This window comes from Podarcis cretensis (genome assembly GCF_951804945.1).
Source record: "Podarcis cretensis genome assembly, chromosome: 18".
Taxonomy (NCBI): Eukaryota; Metazoa; Chordata; class Lepidosauria; order Squamata; family Lacertidae; genus Podarcis; species Podarcis cretensis.
In genome coordinates, this window is record NC_137188.1 from 13,042,587 (window position 1) to 13,057,181 (window position 14,595).

General features: G+C 50.4%; 1 protein-coding gene across 1 annotated transcript; it reads left to right on the forward strand.

Annotated features, from left to right (window-relative positions):
- Positions 1 to 283: 283 nt before the first annotated feature.
- MEX3D (mex-3 RNA binding family member D) lies at positions 284 to 4,989 on the forward strand. The gene is made up of 2 exons (XM_079961117.1): positions 284 to 1,089; positions 3,661 to 4,989. Exons 1-2 carry the CDS (start codon positions 393 to 395, stop codon positions 4,902 to 4,904), a joined length of 1,941 nt encoding a protein of 646 aa, XP_079817243.1. The 5' UTR covers positions 284 to 392; the 3' UTR covers positions 4,905 to 4,989.
- Positions 4,990 to 14,595: the final 9,606 nt, after the last annotated feature.

Below are 14,595 nucleotides of genomic sequence, written 5' to 3' on the forward strand. Positions count from 1 at the left end.
CCCTCCCCCTTGGGCGCATGCGCGCTCCCGGCCGCTCCTCCCGGCGCCGGCTCTCATTGTTGGGCACCGGGTGACGCGCGGGCGTCGCGGGGCGAGGCTCGGGCGCCTGGTGGGTGCGGGGCAGCTGGCTGGGCTCCCCTCCTCCTCCTTCTCCTCCTTCCTTCCTTCCTTCCTTCCCTCCCTCTCTCTCTCTCTCTCCTCCTCATTCCTTGGATGGGCTTGCAAACAAAAGAGGGGGGGCTGGGCGAAGGGGCTGGGGCGCGCGCAAAGGCGGGCGGCGGCTGGGGGCGGTGCGCAGCCCCCCAAAAGCCGGGGGTCCCAGGCTGGGGGGCCAGCAGGAGGAAGAGGAGGAGGAGGAGGAGGGAGAGGGAGGAGGGGGTCGGGGGCCTGCCATGCCCAGCGCCCTCTACCAGCTGGAGGGGGGCCCTGGCACTTGCTGCCCCCCTCCCGGCTTGGGCAGCCTGCTGCTGAACCCCCAGATTCTGCCCCCCGCTTGCTTCGACCCCAACCTCCTCCCCAAGGGAGACCTCTCAGAGCATCCTTCTCCTGCTGCGACGGAGGACCACCAGAGGGATGAGGATGCTGAGGATGCAGATGATGGAGAAGAAGAAGAAGAGGACCCCTCGGCCGCTCTCCGCTTCGCCCTGGACCAGCTCTCCATCTTGGGCTTGGCTAAGGAGGAGGAGGAGGAGGAAGCGGCTAGAGGAAAGGCTGAGGAGGAGGGTAGAGGAGAAGAGGAGGAGGATGCGGTGGCGCAGCAGCAGCAACATCAGCATCCCGAGAAGGATGGAGACCATGGACCGCTTCTGGAAGAGGCAGAGGGGCTGGACCGCTTTGCCTATGCCGGAGGAGGAGCAGGAGGAGCGGCGGCTCTGCACCTCCTGGGCCCCGAAGTCGGCAGCGCCCCGCCGGCCCCCGAGATCTTTGGGGCCTTCCCGGCCCACTTGGGGCCCCCCCACACCCCGCAGCCCCCCCTGCTGGCCGGGCAGCACCTGGGCAGCATCGGAAGCCGCAAGAGGAGCGTCAACATGACCGAGTGCGTCTCTGTGCCCAGTTCGGAACACGTGGCCGAAATTGTGGGCAGGCAAGGTAAACGATAAAAGCTGCAATTAATGGGGAACCCCTGGGGTGGGTCTTGGTAGTGGTGGGGGCGCTGGTTTGCTTTGCCCACCTTGGAACAGGAGCCCAGCAGGTGAGGAGCCGTGACAGGGAGACCCTTTCCGAAATGCGCAAATAATAATTTTACTATGTATACCCCACTTGCATTGCCAAGACACCCACTTAGTAAAACTCACTTGTGAGTTTCCTTTGGGGGGGCGAGTGGTCATTATTATTATTATTTTGCATGGGGGTGGCCTGTGTTTTCAGTGCGGCCTGCCCCCCTCTCTCTCCCCTTAACTTTCTTTTAACCAAGAAATAAAATGGGCATCTTCTAGGCAGCGCCTTACGAAGAAAAATCCCAAGGCCAGAGCCATTTCTCTCTCTCTTGGAAATGGGATTTTCGTGGAGGGAGGGTGGAATTAGAGGACAGGCATGCTTGTGGGGGGGGATATTGGGAGCTAAGCTAGAGAACACTCCTCCTACAAAAAATGGTCTAACATAAATATATGGTTACCGTTTTTCAACGTAGGATAGAAATTGAGGGAGGGAGTTTACCTCTCTGTGACTTCCTCCCCCCCCCCCCAAAAAAAATACCCCCACCAAATTGCTTACCACCTGAGTTTATAAAGGCAGCCCTGTAGAGCTTTTTCTCGCAGATTTTAAGGCCTCTAAAGATTCCCCCAAGCCAGGAACTGCCTTAAACTCTAGGCCTATTCCATTTCTGCTTTGGGGTGACTGGGGGGGGGGAAACCCCACACAAACCCCAAATCCTTTTGTTCTTCTGTATCCTAGGAACAGCGAGAAGGGAAGGGGGGGAAGTTTGGGGAGCGCTTGACTTTTTTCCCATCCCAAAGCGAAATAAATCAGTGTCTCTTTTTATATCTGTTCAGACCTGCCCTCGTTTTTATAAAAAGGAGAGACACAGAAAGAGAGATTTGGGCAAGAGATTTTTGATATTGGAAGGGGGGGGGCTGGAATCCCTCCTCTCTGGGAGACCCATGTCAGCCTGTGTGCAAGGTTTGCCTCCCAATACGACCCAGGTAAAACTGTCAAACCTTTTGAACCTTCCACTGAAATTAAAATAAAAATAAAAAAGGGTTGCATCCGATCGAGCTCTGCTCAGGGTCGATGGGCCTAGAACGAACGGGCCTGGATTTCAGTGGGCTTACTCTGAGTTAGGACTAACTTTGCCATCGGTCATTTCCCCACCCCCCAAAGAAACCCTCCCAAAATTCTTGATGGACCTTGGTGTTGCCATTTGCATCTTTGTCTTGTGTTTTGACTTCCAAACTTCACCTTTTCAAAACAAAACCCCTCTCTCTTTTAAAAACAAACCCTGATGTGTCTTTGATTCCCTGCTTGGAAAAGGAAGATAGATTTTTTTAAAACGGCCTAGAAAGGCGAGTAGGTTGAATATTAAACCACCGCCCCTTTGCTTTTTGCAAAAATAAAATATGGATGAAAGCAAACCTAGTTTTAAAGCATATGTTTAGGGTTTGCAAAAAAAAAAACCCAAAATGGAACAGTATCGCACCCTTCCTGCTTTAAGCGTGGAACCGGTTGTGACGTGCAATTCCACACACACACACACACCCCAGCATTTCCCCAAATCTCTATATATCTAAGGCTGGGCTTCCCATATGCTGCAACCTTCCTTAACGTTCTTCCTTCAGCTCCTGTGCAATCTTCCTGAATTCCCAACTTCTTGCTTTGGGGTTTTGCTTGGCTGTTTTTATATTTTCTTATTTCCCCCCTAATGTTCTTTTTTGGGTGGGTGTGCATCTCTCAACACGCCCCCCTCCCCTTTGTTTAATCTTCGCTTTGTTCCCTTTGTGAGAGGTGCACACTGTCTCGAAAGCAGTGACATCACGCTCCCTGCTTCCGATTGGACCGCTCCGGGAGCACACACACCCCTTTCCCCGCCCCCTAGGCCACGCCCATCTTAAATTTAGACTATGTCCAGCTTCAGTTTTTTTGCACAGCAGAGGAGGGTGGGGAGATGCATTGGGTTCAGTAACAGATTTACGTATAAGCTAAACAAGCTCTAGCTTAGAGCCCCACTCTCTTGGGGGGGGCCCCAAAAAATTGAAGGGAAAAAACACCTGGATGTACATTTCCAAAATATAAGATAAAAAGCAAATGAAATAAAACCTTCATACAGCAACAGTGTTTTGTGTTGTGTAGGTTCCTGTGATGTCAGTATTATTATTATTTCATGTTATTGCAACTTTCCAGAGACTAGATTATAAGTCTTTGTAAATTGTGTTTCTAAAGGAACGTTTGTTATTGCCAAATGCCAATGTGTTTGCATTATTAAGTTTGTCGTGGATAAAAAAAATCATTTTAAGTTTAAGTTTCGCTGCGCAGTGATCCCTCTTGCTGTTCTGGCTTCTCGGATTCAGAATATTTTTTTTCTTGTTTTCCTCCTCCAAAAACTAGGTGCGTCTTGTGGTCTAGTGCGTCTTATAGTGTCTTATAGAGTGAAAAATACGGTACTTTTGAACGTATATTTCGACCGAGAGCTAACATTTCGACCGTTTCTCTTCCGCCCGGCTCCAGGGTGCAAGATCAAAGCCTTGCGGGCAAAAACCAACACCTATATCAAGACCCCGGTGCGAGGTGAGGAGCCGGTCTTCATCGTGACGGGGAGGAAAGAGGACGTGGAAATGGCCAAGCGCGAGATCCTTTCGGCCGCCGAACATTTCTCCATGATCCGAGCCACGCGGAACAAAGCCAGCGGCACCGGGGGCTCGATCCTCGGCCCTCCGAACCTCCCGGGACAGACGACCATCCAGGTCCGCGTCCCATACCGAGTGGTGGGCCTGGTTGTGGGCCCCAAAGGCGCCACCATCAAACGCATCCAGCAGCAGACCCACACGTACATCGTGACCCCCAGCCGAGACAAGGAGCCTGTCTTCGAGGTGACCGGCATGCCCGAGAACGTCGACCGGGCGCGGGAGGAAATCGAGGCCCATATCACCATGCGCACTGGCTCCTTCATCGACGTCAACGCCGACAACGACTTCCACTCCAACGGCACCGACGTCTGCTTGGACCTCCTGTCCGGCGGACCCTCCAGCCTGTGGTCCAAAGCTCCCAATCCAGCCCGCCGTGCCCTACCCGGCCTCCGCAGCGACGCTTCCCCGGCGGAGACCTATTTCAGCGGCCCCGTTCCTGACGGAGCCCCTGGCAGCCCGTTCGCCGGCGGCTCCGGCGGCTTCCCCTTCAGCGACACTCTGTGCTCGGACGACGGCGATTTTGCCTTCGACTTCCTCCCCTTGGAGCTGGCGGCGCCGGCCCACATCTGGTCTCCGTTCGAGCCCCCTGCCGACCCGCTCCAGGCCTTCAGCCGGTCTTCCTCCTCCTCGCACAGCGGCGCTTCACAGCGGCGCAAAAGCACGCCGCGGCACTCGCCCACCTTCCCGGAGGCTGTGGCGGCCCTGGAGCACCCGCTGGCCCGCCGGATCCCGAGCGATCCGGTCAGCGCCGTCCCCTGGCTGCCACCGCAGGGCTCCCTCTCATCCTTCTCTAACAGCACGGGCTACTCGTCATCGTCGTCGTCGCTGCCCGGGAGCCTCTCGGCCGCGTCAGGCTCCCCCACCGACTCCACCGGCTCCGAGGGTCCGCGCAAAGCTTCCCGCGAGTGCATGGTCTGTTTTGAGAGCGAGGTGATCGCTGCCTTGGTGCCCTGTGGCCACAACCTCTTCTGCATGGAGTGCGCCATGCGCATCTGCGGCCGCTCCGACCCCGAGTGCCCGGCCTGCCACACACCCGCCACGCAAGCCATCCACATTTTCTCATAGGCGCGGCGGGTTCCCGGGGGTCCGGCGGCCCCCTTTCCCCACCCCCCTTTACGAAAACACGGCCAGCTTTTTCCGAACTTCCAAACTGTTTCTATCAACCTTTTTTATATATATAAAAAAAGCACACACAAACACGGCGGATTGCGGCGGGGAGGGAGAGGGGCGCCCCAAATGCAATTGTAAGTTACGCCTTCGCTGCGTAATAAACAAGATTTGGAGGCGGGAGGGGAATGAAATAAATTGGGGGAGCGGGAGGGCAGGGATGGAAGCACCGGGCCGATTTCAAGAGTTGGGCCGACGGAAATATATTTTAAAACAATATTGTTTACAGGATAGCTTTAACTCAATCCGGGCGCAACCTTTTCCTCCAGATAGCAGTATTTTCGTTCTCTCTTTTTTTACGAACACTAACGCACCGAGCGAAAACCGAGGTCCGCATGCACTATGAAAGGGGCCACGGATGATGTTCTTTAATCGAGAACACCGTCTATTAATATTTTTGCATATACATTTTTTTTGGGGGGGGGTGGTCTGCGGTTCCGGGTTTGTGGATTGTGTTCGGCTCAGTTCTGCAGAACCTCTGTCAACGGGCCAAATCCACAACCATGCATTTAAAGCAGAACGGCGCCGCTTTTAACAGTCCTGAGGATTCCGGGAAGCATAGTTTTACGGCGCTGAGAGTTGCTAGGAGACCCGCACCCCATTGCCCTCTCGGCGCTACAGTTCCCAAAGTAGTTTGGCAACCAGCCCCTCTTCCCAGGGAACTCTGGGAATTGTAGTTTTTTCCAAAGGGGGCCGGGGGGGTCGTCTCACCACTCTCAGCGCCCTGAACAAACTACGCTTCCCAGGACTTTGTGGTGCCGCAAATGCAGCCGTTATTCATGTCCCCGGGCTGACGTTGGCCATGCCCATGGATCGCAATGGGTCTACTCTGTGTAAATGCCCGATCCAGCCCGATGTGTCTACCTTCCTTAGCCGTACGCAGAGTAAACCCGTTCAGTGGGTTTAAATTGCATCAAACTCTTGGTTTTTTGCAATGAGTCTTCTCCAGTTAACATTAGAGCTCAGACATATTTAGGTGGACATACATATATAATTTTTGTTGGTAAGACAAAGAAAAACCCGCTGTCCCCCCTCCCAAAAAATCCATGAGAAGAGAAGTGAGGAGGTGATTTGGGGGTTCACCCCGATCGGAAAAGATGGGGTGAATTTATGGGGGCGCATTGCCCCTTATGCCAATTTAAGTCATGAATACGCACACACAGAAAGGAAAAATTGCCTGTATTCGGGGTTAGACCCATTTAAATGAGTGAGTCCATTAATTTCAATGGGCCTACTCAAGAGTAGGGGATTGGTTACACCCCATTATCTCTCGTTTTTCTTTTTCTCGGCCTGGGTTTTGTTTCCTTTTTTTAAAAAAAGAAAACTTTTATTTTTTACTTCTGTGTATATGTTGGGAATTTCTAGGGGAGAATAATTTACTTTATTGAATAAATTTTAAGAACTAAAATATATTTTATTTTTTAAAGAAGAGGGGAGGAGGGAGGGGGGCTGGACAGGGGCCGGAGCTTTAACCCGACCGTGGCTAAAGTTCTTCTCATATATATATTTGGTGATCTCACTTGCCGATTACGAGAATTGTATGCAGAGATTTATTTTTTTGAACTTTCAGAGCCTTCTTAATAATAAGAATAAAACAATAAGAAGAATAAAGACTTTTTTTGCTACCGATGAAGCACTTGCGTCGTGCAGCCGGCGGGGTCTGGTCTGGGCGTTATTGTGGGTAAACTTTCAAAGTTTAAGCATGTATCGTGCTTTACAACAGATTCTGGGGGGAACATCCTAGCATTGAGGGGGGCCAAATGTCTGGCCCTGGGAACTCTTGTCAAGCCACATTGCCAGAAAATTTAAAAATGCACCTGGGTCCTTTGGTAAGTTGGCAACCTGAATAAGCAGAGGCGCTGCGGTCAATGTGTGCATTTGGCAACCTCACAAGCTAACGTCCATTAGAGACACTTACGCTTATGAGATATATTCATATACGATACAGTGGTACCTTGGTTCTCAAACTTAATCCGTTCTCGAAGTCCGTTCCAAAAGCAAGGCACACTTTCCATAGAAAGTAATTCAAATGGATTAACCCGTTCCAGACTTTTAAGAACAACCCCTAAAACAGCCATTTAATGTGAATTTTGCTAACGAGACCATCGATCCATAAAATGAAAGCAATAATCAATGCGCTGTCCTAAAAAATAAATAGGACAGTATTGTAGATGATAAAAATTAAAATATATTTTTTTCTTACTGCACTGATGATAGTCATTGTTTGGATGGGGGGGCTTTTATCCATTTCCCCAGTCGCACAGTCAATCCATCAGTAGCTGAACTGGGTTCCACACAGTCACAAAAACAAATGAACCGAAAAAGCCTCAAAAACAAAAATGCAAAATAAATAGCGAAAACAAAAGCACCAAACTTATTCCATTCCGGAAGTCCATTTGACTTCTGAAATGTTCGGAAACTGAGGTGCGGCTTCTGATTGGCGCAGGCGCCCCGGAAACAATAGCTGACAGCCGCGTCGCACGTCCGGCTTCCAAAAAACGTTCGGAAACCGGAACACTCACTTCTGGGTTTGCGGCATTTGGGAACCAAGGTCCCATTGTACTTTAAAAACATGTTTTGAGCTTTAAATTCTAATCGCCCCCTCGCTGGCTTTCCAATGGGCAACGAGTTTCAGCATCCCAGTTTTAAGAAACTTTCCGTCCCCATGAATCAAAGCACATAACTCATAAATCGCTGGCAGTGCCCCAGGCGACTGGGCAGACCTCGCAGGGTCGTCGGAAAGAGAAACATTCACACAACCTTGAACTCCTTGAATGAACCTTAGAATCAGATAACTGAACTCCTTGGAGTGAAGGCAGGCTATGAACCTTAGAATGAAACAACGTGAAACAAATTCTAGATTCAGGTAGGTAGCCGTGTTGGTCTGACACAGTCAAAACATATTAAAAAATAAAAATGTCCAGTAGCACCTTAGAGACCAACTAAGTTTGTTATTGGTTACAGATAGGTAGCCGTGTTGGTCTGCCATAGTCAAAACAAAATAAAAAAATTCCTTCCAGTAGCACCTTAAAGACCAACTAAGTTCTTGGTATGAGCTTTCGTGTGCATGCACACTGTGTATCTGAAGAAGTGTGCATGCACACGAAAGCTCATACCAAGAACTAACTTAGTTGGTCTTTAAGGTGCTACTGGAAGGAATTTTTTTATTTTGTTTTGTTAATGGTATAAGCTTTCGTGTTCATGCACCAAATCTGAAGAAGTGAAACAAATTCGTTTTTCATTTCCGCTTGGATGCAAAACACACAGACACACAAAAGACCTCGGAGCAGTTTGACGAAAAGATAAAAACAAGGAAAGAACGACAATTCTACTTTAAAACCGTCGGGATATTTCGTACTCTCGTTTCTTGGAGGTTGTCGATGGGTGGCTGTCGATAACGGGTGTTTTGGCTGAGATTCCTGCCTCGCAGGGGGTTCAGCTGGATGATCTCAGGGGGTCCCACCCGACTCTGCGATTCCTCAATATCCATCACCGATAAACAAAGCACCGACAGGGCAAAGGTATTCTCGCTTGCTCCGCACCTGTGGGCCAAAGGAGGTGGGTTTGTTCCCCTATCTTAAATAGATGCCGAAAATCTAAGAGATTCCCAATACCAGCAGGGAGTTCCAAAGGTTACACTGGGTAGCCTGAGAGTCTTATAAATGATTTTAATCGGTTTATAATCACTTCGTACCCTCTTATTTTGTCTCTTTGGCTTGACGGAACCTATTGACTTCCTCCTGTCCGACAGTTTGCAAAATTACGGTAAACTTTGCATCTTTGCATCTCGCTTCATTTCCTGTCCTTCTTATATCGTTACCTAAAACATTATATCTCCTTCATGGATCAATGGGATCATTGGGTTCCATGATCACTGCAGATGGTGACAGCAGTCATGAAATTAAAAGACGCCTGCTTCTTAGGAGAAAAGCAATGACAAACCTAGACAGCATCTTAAAAAGCAGAGACATCACCTTGCCAACAAAGGTCTGTATAGTTCAAGCTCTGGTTTTCCCAGTAGTGATGTATGGAAGTGAGAGCTGGACCATCAAGAAGGCTGATCGCCGAAGAATGGATGCTTTTGAATTCTGGTGCTGGAGGAGACTCTTGAGAGTCCCATGGACTGCAAGAAGATCCAACCTCTCCATCCTTAAGCCCTGAGTGCTCACTGGAAGGACAGATCCTGAAGCTGAGGCTCCAATATTTTGCCCACCTCAGGAGAAGACAAGACTCCCTGGAAAAGACCCTGGTCTTGGGAAAGATGGAGGGTGCAAGGAGAAGAGGACGACGGAGGACGAGATGGTGGGACAGTGTTCTCGAAGCGACCAGCAGATGGCGGCAGTGGAGAATAAAAAAACGTGGCTTTCGAATAAATCTGAATTTATCAGCCAGACCTGAACTTAAACCTGAACTTGATAACTCAACCTTGCATTTGCTGTCCCCTATTCCAGGTAAGACTTACCCAAATACCTTCGCCAGGGATCGTTTTAACCTGCCATCTAATTATTTTTATTCTTTTAAACTGCCTCGAGGTGTTGTTGCTTTTTTTTACAAGCGAGTGGTGCACAGATTGTACAAAATGAAATAAGAATGAGAACAGGGATAGCGGAAGACGTAATTTTTGGCTTCGACCAGCTTCTAATTTTACCGGTTTCAAATTCAGTCCTCCACACTCCTCTTTTCCTTTTCCTTTTCCTTTCCTTTCATTTCTCCCTCAAGGAAGTTCTCCGGATATCCTGAGGTTGGTATCCAGTTTTTTCACAGATGTTTCCAAAATCACTTCCCCTGGCATAATAAATTACAGAGTCGTAGAGTTGTGAAGGAACCCGGCGCTCAAATAAATTATAGAGTCGTAGAATTGGTACCCCGTGCGGTCATCTAGCAGAACCCCATGCAATGAAGTTACAGCTTCATCTCCGTACACAGCGTCAAGCGTTTTGTGGGTTTCCAATGCTGATTGTATATTCGAATATTTCTCGCTGTCCAGTTTCTTTGACCGTTCGCCGAACTTTCCGGCTGTGCCTTGTATGATCTATAATTCTGCAGCCAGGCTGTCGACTGGTTATTGTTGTTGTTGTTGTTGAGTCGTTTAGTCGTGTCCGACTCTTTGTGACCCCCAGAGCACGCCAGGCCCTCCTGTCTTCCACTGCCTCCTGCAGTTTGGTCAACCTCATGCTGGTCGCTTCAAGAACACTGTCCCACCATCTCGTCCTCCGTCGTCCCCTTCTCCTTGTGCCCTCCATCTTTCCCAGCATCAGGGTCTTTTCCAGGGAGTCTTCTCTTCTCATGAGGTGGCCAAATGGTGCAGTAGCACCACTGCCTACTGGTCTGTTGCTGGGCACAATGTTAACAACAACAACCAGGGTGTTTTTCCCAGGGGAACCTCTCCAGAACTTTCACGTAGATGCCACTCTAGCCAAGAAAAGAGGTGTTCCTGCAGAGTTCTGCCCCCTCCCCCCCCCCCTAGAAAAATAGCGTTGATAATAACAATAATACTTATACACCACCCATCTGGTTGTTTTGGAGGGTGCAGTGGAGAGAAGCCAGACACATATCCCATCTCCAACACCTCGAAAGATTCCATCAACGGTGTCTCCAAAATTTTTACACATCACTTGGGAAGACAGGCGAACTAATGCCAGTGTACTGGAAGAAGCAAAGATCACCAGTGTCGAAGTGACGATTCTTCAACATCAACTTCGTTGGACTGGTCATGTTGTGCGGATGCCTGACGATCGCCTTCCAAAGCGACTATTCTATTCCGAACTTAAAAATGGAAAGCATAATGCTGGTGGTCAACAAAAGAGGTTCAAATATCTTCTGATTCTCTGACTAGCTAAGCTGCCATGCTCCGAGCATGGCTGACACTGTTTCCCATCTCTGTGATATTTCCACAAGCCCCAGTGACCTGATTCCGGTTTTTGCGGAGAGATAGACAGCTCCCCACCTAACTGAATCTTTCCAGGTCACCCAAATGAGGCCGCTGCTCTCCCGCAAACGGCTGCGTTTACGCAACGCGAATCGGGGCAGCGACCAGGCCTCTCAGGGTCGGCTGTGACGCCAATAATGAGGATAATTCGAGGGTGGGAACATGGCGCTGTGCAAAGCCGCCCTCTGGTCCAAATCTCTGCCTCGCGCTCCGTCCTTTCCCCCTTCCTTCATCTCTCTAATTGTCCTGAGTCACTGATGGCCATTGATGGATCCCGGTTGCCGTGGCAATAGATGAATAGGGACCAGAAACTCGCCACGGAAAATGGAGCGAGGAAAAGGATGCTTAATGCTTTATTATTATTTTCTCCACCCGGTAACAACTAAAATCTATCTATCTATCTATATTTGTTGCGCCATTTGGTGGCGAATAATAAACACTGTGAATGGGTGGCAGGCCTCTTTTTCAGGCCTCAGACACAGGCAGGGGGTCCGCGAGGAAGAAAATAAAATAAAAAACTCCATTGCCTTATGGGGTGGGGGCCGTCCTCAAGGTATTGTGCGAAGAGTGTGTTTGTGTGTGCTTTTTGAGAAGAGAAAGGAGCGTCGCTTATTGTCCAGCCAGGCAGAACAAACAAAAGGATGTTGTGGGTTTGTAGGACACCGTCGGTCTTTGTTGTTGTTGTTGTTGTTGTTGTTGTTGTTGTTGTTGTTGTGTATGTGTGTGAGCTGGGAAGTGAATTGGGTTTTGTTCAAAATGTGTGTCGAGGAGGAGGGGGTGAAGAGGAAAGCTCTGGGCCGCTCACCACCCCACAACAGGAGATAGAAGAACCTCCATGGCCAAGAGCAATCTACCTCCGTCCGTCCTGTCCACTCAGGACAAGCAGCGGAAGGGCGGACCTGATTCTAGTCGTGGTCACCCCATCGCTGGAGGTGCCAGGATTCATGTCAGTGGACATCTGGTTTTGGGGACACTTTGGTTCCCATCTGGAAGCAGATGCTGGTATGTTAGGGCCTTCTGACACCCTAACTGTGCCCCCCAAAGGACCAGGTGTGCACCCTGGGGGTCATTTTGGACTCATCGCTGTCCATGGAGGCACAGGTCCATTCTGTGTCCAGGGCAGCTCCATCTGGTACGTAGGATGAGACCCCCTCCCTGCCCGCAGACTGTCTGGCCAGAGTGACGCATGCTCTGGTTATCTCCCGCTTGGACTACTGCCATGCGCCCTCCGTGGGGCTCCCTTTGAAGGTGACCCGGAAACTGCAACTAATCCAGAATGCGGCAGCTAGAGTGGGGACTGCGAGCAACCGCCGAGACCATATAACACCGGTCCTGAAAGACCTACATTGGCTCCCAGGACATTTCCGAGCACAATTCAAAGTGTTGGTGCTGACCTTGAAAGCCCTAAACGGCCCTGTAGACCTTAAGGAGCGTCTCCACCCCCATCGTCCAGCCCGGACACCTGGGTCCAGCTCTGAGGGCCTTCTGGCGGTTCCCTCCCTGCGAGAAACGAGGTTACAGGGAACCAGGCAGAGGGCCTTCTTGGTGGTGGTGCCTGCCCTGTGGAACGTCCTCCCGTCAGATGTCAAGGAGAAAAAGAAGTACACAACTTTTAGGAGACATTTGAAATATGGGCACATATTTGAAGAGGGCTCTCCTATCTCTTCTCAGCCTCCGCTTTCCCAGGCTCAACGGACCCAGCTCCTTCAACAGCTCCTCATCAGGCTTCGGCTGCCAAGGTGGTGGTACCCAAACTGAGGCCTGCATCAGTCGTGGTCCGTGTGGTCTCTGCAAAAACGCAGTTAAAAGCCCCACAGTGTCTAGCGTGTCACAGTTCCATAAAAATATTTAAGCAGTCCGCCGGGGACTTTCAGCCATTCACAAGTGGTCCCCGGAGGGGCAAAGGAACCTCAGAATCACTACCCAGTCGGATATCTCAAAAAGGGCACTGGGGGGCATCGTGCCATGCATTCTCCTCAGCCGTCCAAGGCCCGAAAGGAGGCAAATCCCCTTGCGAAATTGACGCAGGTCTTCCAAAATGGCCTCCGACGAACAGCCAAGGGGTTTTTTTTGGTGGGGGAGGCACAGAAGGACAGCCTCCGCGACATTTTCCCCTCGCCTGGCGATGCTTCGATCCCGAATTTCCCACGGCGTTTTTCCGCATCTGTGGCTTTGCCGCCACAATTTTTCCAGCCTTTCCGGGTTTTTTCTCCTTCTGGGGGTTCGCCCCACATGGCGTGTGCCCCCCAACAAAAAAAACCCCAAACCACACCCTGTGGTAAGCAGCAGACCCACACCCTTTTAAAAATCCACTTTGGAGAGGGGCTGTCAGGCCCGATCTGTCAGCGCCGACTCCCACTGCCATCTTTCCCTCTCAATGAGCTGATCTCTTCCGACATGCCATGGCTGCGGGAAGAGGGGCGCTTTGCTTGCGCCTGGCGTGGCTTGGCGGAGGAGCAAGGGGGGGTGCCGTCGCTCTGCCAGGACGTGGGGGGCTAATGCATCTTGACAAGGAGTGTGGTGTCAGCCAACAAGTCCCCCCCGCCATGCTATCCCCACCACCTTCCCCAGGGTGAAGGCGAGGGCCCGGGCGGACGTCCTCGTGGCATACCCCGAATTGTCGCGAAGGAACACCCGCCATTTTGCCATGGAATCTACCACTGTCGCTCTTATGCTTCACTGTATGATGATGATGATGATGATGATTAGCCGCTCTGAGCCCAGCTTCGGCTGGGGAGGGCGGGATATAAATAAAATTTTATTTATTATTTCTTTGTGATGATGATTAGGAACTCTGTTGCAAGAGAAGCATAAAGATCTGCCTTGCACTCGATCCATCGCCTCCAACGTTTCTCCCCTGAAAATAGGGACGTCCTATTCCATCCCCTCCATGATTTCTCCCGTGAAAATAGGGACATCCTATTCCACCCCCTCCAACGTTTCTCCCCTGAAAATAGGGACGTCCTATTCCATCCCCTCCATGATTTCTCCTGTGAAAATGGGGACGTCCTATTCCACCCCCTCCAACGTTTCTCCCCTGAAAATAGGGACATCCTATTCCATCCCCTCCAACGTTTCTCCCCTGAAAATAGGGACATCCTATTCCATCCCCTCCAATGTTTCTCCCCTGAAAATAGGGACGTCTTATTCCATCCCCTCCAACGTTTCTCCCCTGAAAATAGGGACATCCTATTCCATCCCCTCCAACGTTTCTCCCCTGAAAATAGGGACATCCTATTCCATCCCCTCCAATGTTTCTCCGATGGAAATAAGGACTTCTTAAGGAAACGGCTTCTGTCAATCTGGGGCTGTCCCTGGAAAACAGGGACACTTGGAGGGTCTGTCATGGTGTCTATTGGCTAGTACCTGTGATTCTTCCTCCAACTCTGCAGGTTTTTCCTGGCTGCTGAAAGTTTTTTGGTCGTTATAATCTTGGAACAGAAATCCCCAATAAACATTAACAGACTGCATTGCCAAATAACTAGGTTGGCTCGAGTGCCTCTGCTTAGTAAGTCTCGTTTAACAACACAAGATGCTTTTTAATCCTGACACTACTCCAGCGCATTTTGTTTTTTAATTATCTTTACCGTGCTGGTGCATAAGTTCAGAGCTTCTCAGTTCAGGGAAAGAGGGACCCCTCATTCAGCTTTTGAGGATTTT

Excerpts from the sequence above, each read along its gene's own strand:
- MEX3D (XM_079961117.1), top strand. The coding sequence starts at position 393 with ATGCCCAGCGCCCTCTACCAGCTGGAGGGGGGCCCTGGCACTTGCTGC. Across the intron at positions 1,090-3,660 it reads CGAAATTGTGGGCAGGCAAG|GGTGCAAGATCAAAGCCTTG; the intron begins GTAAACGATAAA and ends GCCCGGCTCCAG.